The sequence below is a fragment of the Lepidochelys kempii genome, chromosome 13, assembly GCF_965140285.1.
Source record: "Lepidochelys kempii isolate rLepKem1 chromosome 13, rLepKem1.hap1, whole genome shotgun sequence".
NCBI lineage: Eukaryota > Metazoa > Chordata > Testudines > Cheloniidae > Lepidochelys > Lepidochelys kempii.
Window position 1 is genome coordinate 6,066,248 of NC_136392.1, and position 7,688 is coordinate 6,073,935.

The 7,688-nt window shown below is 44.4% G+C and overlaps 1 protein-coding gene across 1 annotated transcript; it reads right to left on the reverse strand.

Annotated features, from left to right (window-relative positions):
• Positions 1-791: 791 nt before the first annotated feature.
• Positions 792-2,449, reverse strand: LOC140896891 (uncharacterized). Its single transcript, XM_073308976.2, has 2 exons — positions 1,983-2,449; positions 792-1,394 (listed from the first exon to the last, which is right to left on the reverse strand). Exons 1-2 carry the CDS (start codon positions 2,383-2,385, stop codon positions 877-879), a joined length of 921 nt encoding a protein of 306 aa, XP_073165077.2. The 5' UTR covers positions 2,386-2,449; the 3' UTR covers positions 792-876.
• Between the last annotated feature and the right edge of the window lie 5,239 nt (positions 2,450-7,688).

The window sequence follows — 7,688 nt, forward strand, 5'->3', positions numbered from 1 at the left end:
TATTACCAGCAGGAAGTGAGTTTGTGTGTGTATGGGGGTGAGGGGTATGTGAGAAAACCTGGATTTGTGCTAGAAATGGCCCACCTTAATTATGCACATTGTAGGGAGAATGGTCACTTTGGATGAGCTATTACCAGCAGGATAGTGAGTTTGTGTGTGTGGTTTTTGGGAGGGGGGTGAGGGGGTGAGAGAACCTGGATTTGTGCAGGAAATGGCCCAACTTTATTATCATGCACATTGTGTAAAGAGTTGTCACTTTGGATGGGCTATCACCAGCAGGAGAGTGAATTTGTGTGGGGGGGTGGAGGGTGAGAAAACCTGGATTTGTGCTGGAAATGGCCCACCTGATGATCACTTTAGATAAGCTATTACCAGCTGGACAGTGGGGTGGGAGGAGGTATTTTTTCATATTCTCTGTGTATATATAAAGTCTGCTACAGTTTCCACGACATGCATCCGATGAAGTGAGCTGTAGCTCACGAAAGCTCATGCTCAAATAAATTGGTTAGTCTCTAAGGTGCCACAAGTACTCCTTTTCTTTTTGCGAATACAGACTAACACGGCTGTTACTCTGAAAAGTTTCATGACTGGCCAGGCTACGGTGTGAAAGTTCTGTTTGTTTCTCCTTGATGAAACCCCCCGCCCCTTGGTTCACTCTACTTCCCCGTAAGCTAACCACCCGCCCCTCCTCCCTTCAATCACCGCTTGCAGAGGCAATAAAGTCATTGTTGCTTCACATTCATGCATTCTTTATTCATTCATCACACAAATAGGGGGATGACTACCAAGGTAGCCCAGGAGGGGTGGTGGAGGAGGGAAGGAAAATGCCACACAGCACTTTAAGCACAGCACTTTAAAAGTTTACAACTTTAAAATTTATTGGATGACAGCCTTCTTTTTTTTTGGGCAATCCTCTGTGGTGGAGTGGCTGGTTGGCCGGAGGCCCCCCCACCGCGTTCTTGTGCGTCTGGGTGTGGAGGCTATGGAACTTGGGGAGGAGGGCGGTTGGTTACAGAGGGGCAGCAGTGGCAGTCTGTGCTCCAGCTGCCTTTGCTGCAGCTCAACCATACACTGGAGCATACTGGTTTGGTCCTGCAGCAGCCTCAGCATTGAATCCTGCCTCCTCTCATCACGCTGCCGCCACATTTGAGCTTCAGCCCTGTCTTCAGCCCGCCACTTACTTTCTTCAGCCCGCCACCTCTCCTCCCGGTCATTTTGTGCTTTCCTGCACTCTGACATTATTTGCCTCCACGCATTCGTCTGTGCTCTGTCAGTGTGGGAGGACAGCATGAGCTCGGAGAACATTTCATCGCGAGTGCGTTTTTTTTTCTTTCTAAGCTTCACTAGCCTCTGGGAAGGAGAAGATCCTGTGATCATTGAAACACATGCAGCAGGTGGAGAAAAAAAAAGGGACAGCGGTATTTAAAAAGACACATTTTATAAAACAGTGGCTACACTCTTTCAGGGTAAACCTTGCTGTTAACATTACATACATAGCACATGTGCTTTCGTTACAAGGTCGCATTTTGCCTCCTCCCACCGCGTGACTACCCCCTCAACCTTCCCCCCTCCCTGTGGCTAACAGCGGGGAACATTTCTGTTTAGCCACAGGCAAACAGCCCAGCAGGAATGGGCTCCTCTGAGTGTCCCCTGAAGAAAAGCACTCTATTTCAACCAGGTGACCATGAATTATATCTCATTCTCCTGAGGATAACACAGAGAGATAAAGAACGGATGTTGTTTGAATGCCAGCAAACATACACTGCAATGCTTTGTTCTACAATGATTCCCGAGTACGTGTTACTGGCCTGGAGTGGTAAAGTGTCCTACCATGAAGGACGCAATAAGGCTGCCCTCCCCAGAAACCTTTTGCAAAGGCTTTAGGACTACATCTAGGAGAACCGCAAATGCCAGGGCAAAGTAATCCTTTCACATGCTTGCTTTTAAACCATGTATAGTATTTTAAAAGGTACACTCACCAGAGGTCCCTTCTCCGCCTGCTGGGTCCAGGAGGCAGCCTTGGGTGGGTTCGGGGGATACTGGCTCCAGGTCTAGGGTGAGAAACAGTTCCTGGCTGTCAGGAAAACCGGTTTCTCCGCTTGCTTGCTGTGAGCTATCTACAACCTCCTCCTCCTCATCATCTTCTTCGTCCCCAAAACCTGCTTCCGTATTGCCTCCATCTCCATTGAAGGAGTCAAACAACACGGCTGGGGTAGTGGTGGCTGAACCCCCTAAAATGGCATGAAGCTCATCATAGAAGCGGCATGTTTGGGGCTCTGACCCAGAGTGGCTGTTCGCCTCTCTGGTTTTCTGGTAGGCTTGCCTCAGCTCCTTCAGTTTCACGCGGCACTGCTTCGGGTCCCTGTTATGGCCTCTGTCCTTCATGCCCTGGGAGATTTTGACAAAGGTTTTGGCATTTCGAAAACTGGAACGGAGTTCTGATAGCACGGATTCCTCTCCCCAAACAGTGATCAGATCCCGTACCTCCCATTCGGTCCATGCTGGAGCTCTTTTGCGATTCTGGGACTCCATCATGGTCACCTGTGCTGATGAGCTCTGCATGGTCACCTGCAGCTTGCCACGCTGGCCAAACAGGAAATGAGATTCAAAAGCTCGCGGTTCTTTTCCTGTCTACCTGGCCAGTGCATCTGAGTTGAGAGTGCTGTCCAGAGCGGTCATAATGGAGCACTCTGGGATAGCTCCCGGAGGCCAATACCACCGAATTGTGTCCACAGTACCCCAAATTCGAGCCGGCAACGTCGATTTAAGCGCTAATCCACTTGTCAGGGGTGGAGTAAGGAAATCGATTTTAAGAGCCCTTTAAGTCGAAATAAAGAGCTTCATTGTGTGGACGGGTGCAGGTTTACATCGATTTAATGCTGCTAAATTCGACCTAACGTCCTAGTGTAGACCAGGGCTTTGTGTGGGCATCATTGAAGGCACGCAGACACTACAGTGAGGAGGATGGTATAGAGGCCTGGGTAGAATAGAGCAGAATGAAGAACTGAGCTTCTAGGAGAGAATTTTCATGAGGAGGATATAGTGGGTTGGAGCACTGGTCTAGGGATTTGTTATATTCTGTTTGTTCAGATGGGAATTACCTCAAACACACAGTGCATTTATCTACAGCAAACAGTAAATGCTGGTGTTTTTAATGGTGTCCATTAAAGAATTCCTTCTGGAGCCTGTCTGTGTCCGGTTGGGTTTTCCACAACTGAGGCTCAAGATTTCTTCCCTCCCAGTTTTTTTGCTACAGGTGATCAAAGATCCATGGAGATCTGCAGGAGGTACTAGGATTGGACCCTTCAGTGCCAGAGTGTCAATGGCTGTGGCTAATGAGCTTAGTAGATCTTCTACTCCAGTGGTTTTCAACTGTTTCTATCCTAGCACCTGTTTTTGCATTCCAGGATCACTTCATGTAATAAGGATCCCTGTCCCACTAAGATGGGAATCCTCGGGCTGAGAGTCCTTGTTCTATTCAATGGCCTCTCAATGTTCTAGTGAAGAGGAGTTACCTGCAAGGATGTTTTGGAAGTTGTCTGGCTCCATGAGCTTCCAAGGGTAGTTCATTGTGGTTGCTGTTTCTTGCCTGGAGACCAGGCGGGTACTGAGCTGAGCCTGGAGGGGTTGCTCAGTCCAGGATAGGATCTGGGTTGATGTTGTGTGTGTGTGTATTCCTCATAACCACATCCTTTCCAGTGATTCGGCTCAGGGCTAGACCTGCTCTGTATGTGACCAACTTTGTGTGTCACTAGCCAAGCTGAATATTGGGTTTAGGTGTATAATGCAATTTCAGTGTATTTTCTACCCCTTGCCAGCAATATTTTATGGTTAATACTCTCAAAACCAGTCCCTAATTATAATTTATCTAGAGGGGCTATAGTAACAAGAAGGCAAAGGCCTTTTAGCATCATGAATGACTATGCTACTCTTGAGCTGTCATAATGAGCGAGACATAGCATGCATAGAGTGAAACAGAATTTGTCCTTTCTGTAAGGTGGTGTACCTGGGAGGTAAGCATTCAGCATTTCATGATGAGGTATCAATATAACTCAGATGTGAGGGGAAGATGCTCTAGAGAGCAGCTACTACACAGCTTCTCATTCACCCTGCTCCCTGAGTTCTAGGGAGCCCCTTTCTGCACAGATCGGCATCAGTGGAGGCATTGTAGCATCTGGGACCAGTGGGGAGGATAGAGGAATAGCTACTGTCCCTACACATAGGCTTGGGGGGACTTGCAAGTGCCTATTGCTACCCTCCACGTTGAGTTGCAGAAGGTAGCATGAGGCCCTGCCTCTGGGCAGATCCTGGCACTGCAGGCATATGTTCTTTCGCTGCATCTCAATCCTCATGTATAGCACTCCAGATAGAATACGTCAGTCCCGGACTTTCCTTGACTGGAGACTGTAAGTTGTCTTGAATGATCCTGAACTGTGTGGTGATGGTTTTGTGATACAGATAAGTGCCCACTAGAGAGTACATGGAAACTAACAAAGTATTTTCCACTGAATGCATCCGATGAAGTGAGCTGTAGCTCACGAAAGCTTATGCTCAAATAAATTTGTTAGTCTCTAAGGTGCCACAAGTCCTCTTTTTCTTTTTGCAGATACAGACTAACACGGCTGCTACTCTGAAACCTAACAAAGTAGTGTCACCTGAGATCCAAATATGTTCTGAACGCAGGTATCTAGACGGGAAAAGCTAGAGCATTCACCCTGCTACTGGAAGTCATGGGATTTGTATTCCTGAACATTTAAATGTGTTTTTACAAAATCACTTTTCATAGAATCATAGAAATGTAGGGCTGGAAGGGACCTTGGGAGGTCATCTAGTCCAGCCCCCTGAACTGAGGCAGAAACAAGTAAACCTACACCATCCTTGACAAGTGTTTGTCTAACCTGTTTTTAGAAACCTCCAATGACGGGGATTCCACAACCTCCCTTGGAAGCCTATTCCAGAGTTTAAGTGTCCTTATAGTTAGAAAGTTTCAAACCTAAATCTCTCTTGCTGCAAATTAAGCTGATTGCTTCTTGTTCTACCTTCAGTGGGCATGGAAAACAATAGATCATCATCCTCTTTATAACAGCCGTTATCATATTTGAAGACTGTTATCAGGTCCCCAATCAGTATTCTTTTCTCAAGACTAAACATAGTTCTTTTAACATTTTCTCATAGGCTGGTTTCTAAAACTTTTATCATTTTTGTTGGTCTCCTCTGGACTCTCCAGTTTGTCCACATCTTTCTTAAAGTACAGTGCCCAAAACTGGACACAGTACTCTCACTGAGACCTCACCAGTACAGAGTAGAGCAGGACAATTACCTTCCCTCTCTGACATTCAACATTTCTGTTAATACACCCCAGAATGATATTAGTCTTTTTTTCAGCTGCATCACATTGGTGGCTTGTATTCAATTTGTGATCCACTATAACCCACATATCCTATTTGCTTACTGCCTAGCCAGTTATTCCCCATATTGTAGTTATGCATTTGATTTTTCCTTCCTCAGTGTAGTATTTTGCAATTGTCTCCATTGTACGGCTCTTGATCCAAAAGCTTTTACTCAAAAGCTGGGGGAAACCAGTCCCATTCTGGTGTGAAAATAGCCACAGCAAAGGAGTCAGACTGGGTTTCATTGTTAAAATAAGATGATTGCTATGCACCAGACTGCCCTGTCTTATGCCGTGTGGCTCCAGGTCAATGGGGCAGCATGGGTGTAACTGAGAGCAGAATTTGGTGATACAAACAACATATTAAAATTCAGACAACACTTTGCAGTGCAATGTGAGCAAATCCCCTAGTGACTCTCCTGCTTGAACTTGGCTATGTGGGAACTGAATGATTATGTGCCACATTATTTTAAGTACAGTTTCTGATATACACGGTCCTTTACCCTTCTTCCCTGACAGTTGTAGGCCTTAAGCTGAGTAGGGGCAAACACTGAATTTAGCCTAACCTTGCTAGAGAAAGTAGAGGATAAAATGAGGGCTGTTATCTGCTCTCCTTTCCTGTCTGTCTTCTGGAGTGGTCCTGCATAGAGCATGGACATTGGACCCATTCACCCATGTGAGCTCCAGGATGGAACTTTCAGCCAGTGAAGATGAATCTATTAACAAACTTCAGATCATGTTCCATTTAGGGTTATTCCCTGGTTAGCTGGCATAAAGGAGTAAAAGAGGGCATAGAGTATGTCCCTGCAATACACAGGCAGCAAGGCACAGATGGTGGGAACAAAGGGGCTTCAGGTACACGCAAAACATACTTCTACTCAGACGAGAAAGTACGCCTGACATTTAGTTTATTCTTCCAGCTACTGCACATAATGGCAGAAATTCTGGTTCCATTTAAGTCAGTAGTTTTGCCATTGACTTAAGTGGGGTCAGGATTTCACTCAATGGGCCAAATTCATCACTGGCACTAAAGTCTACGGTGTTGTGTCCTCTTTACTCAGTTGTGTCTTTATTATAATCCCCATGAACAAACTATATAATTTACACTCACTGGGCCAAATTCAGACCAGATGTAACTCCATCAGGAGAACACTGGTCTGAATTGGGCCTTTTAAATCTTGCCTTAAAGGCATCTTTTCTGGTTTACATTTGAGTCTCACTGTGTTATATTTTATACAGGGAATGATACGTAAAAATAAATGGCCCCATCTCATATATAATTTTATGTTATATAGTACTAAAATATTATGTTTCTATTATATTTTAACTTGTATTCCATTAATATAACTCCTATTCAATAAATAATTGTAGGTTAGGACCACTGTAAGTTACCTGGTACCGATATTATTTAACCCTTTAATGAAACAGGTAAATGTGTCGGGTTCAGCTGGTAAAATGTGATATATTTGCTGTTATGTACTTAATTAATTGATTTATTATTATTTATTGTGCTAGCACCTAGGAGCTCCAGTCATGGACCAGGACCCCACGGTGCTAGGTGCTGTACAAAAACAGAACAAAAAGATGGGTCCATATCCTAAAAATCCTGCTTGGCTCATCCTTTGTTTAGGTCAAAACTAATGATCTTTTAACCTGTCATCTAGCTTTAGAAGATAGAAATCTCCTACATTAGTCTTACAATTGCGTGACTAAAATAAAACAAAGTCCGTAAATATTCTGGCAACCACATGGTATTTCTCAGGCATGTACAATATCAATTTACTGCACAAGAAGAGAGTACTTACGAGATATTTGTGCCATCAGAGCCTCAACCACTTCTCATAGATTTATCATATCAAACAAAATGACGTTAATAAGCCTCTGATTCTTGGTAAATCAGTATGCACATCAGCTGAATCAGCATAGGGCATACATGCATATTTTGCTTTATTTGTTCATTTGTATATTTGCTGATAAACCATGGTGTTTCCTGCTGTAATAATGTATGTTGATGTCATTTTTAAATGACAGGTGTTGAATCTAATAATTAGACTTTTCACTGAAGGTCTGGGAGAGCTATAGAAGGATTTAATTATTCCCAAATCAGTTTTGTGAGCAAGATAATCATTAGCCCCATTTTAAGGATAGGCAAACTGAGGCACAGGGAAGTTAAGTGACTTGCCCAAAGTCACACAGCTAATCAATAGCAGAGACTGGGATAGACTCCAAGAGTCCTAACTCACAATCCCCTGCTTTAAATACTAGACACACTGACATTTGACAAATCCAAAATCTTATC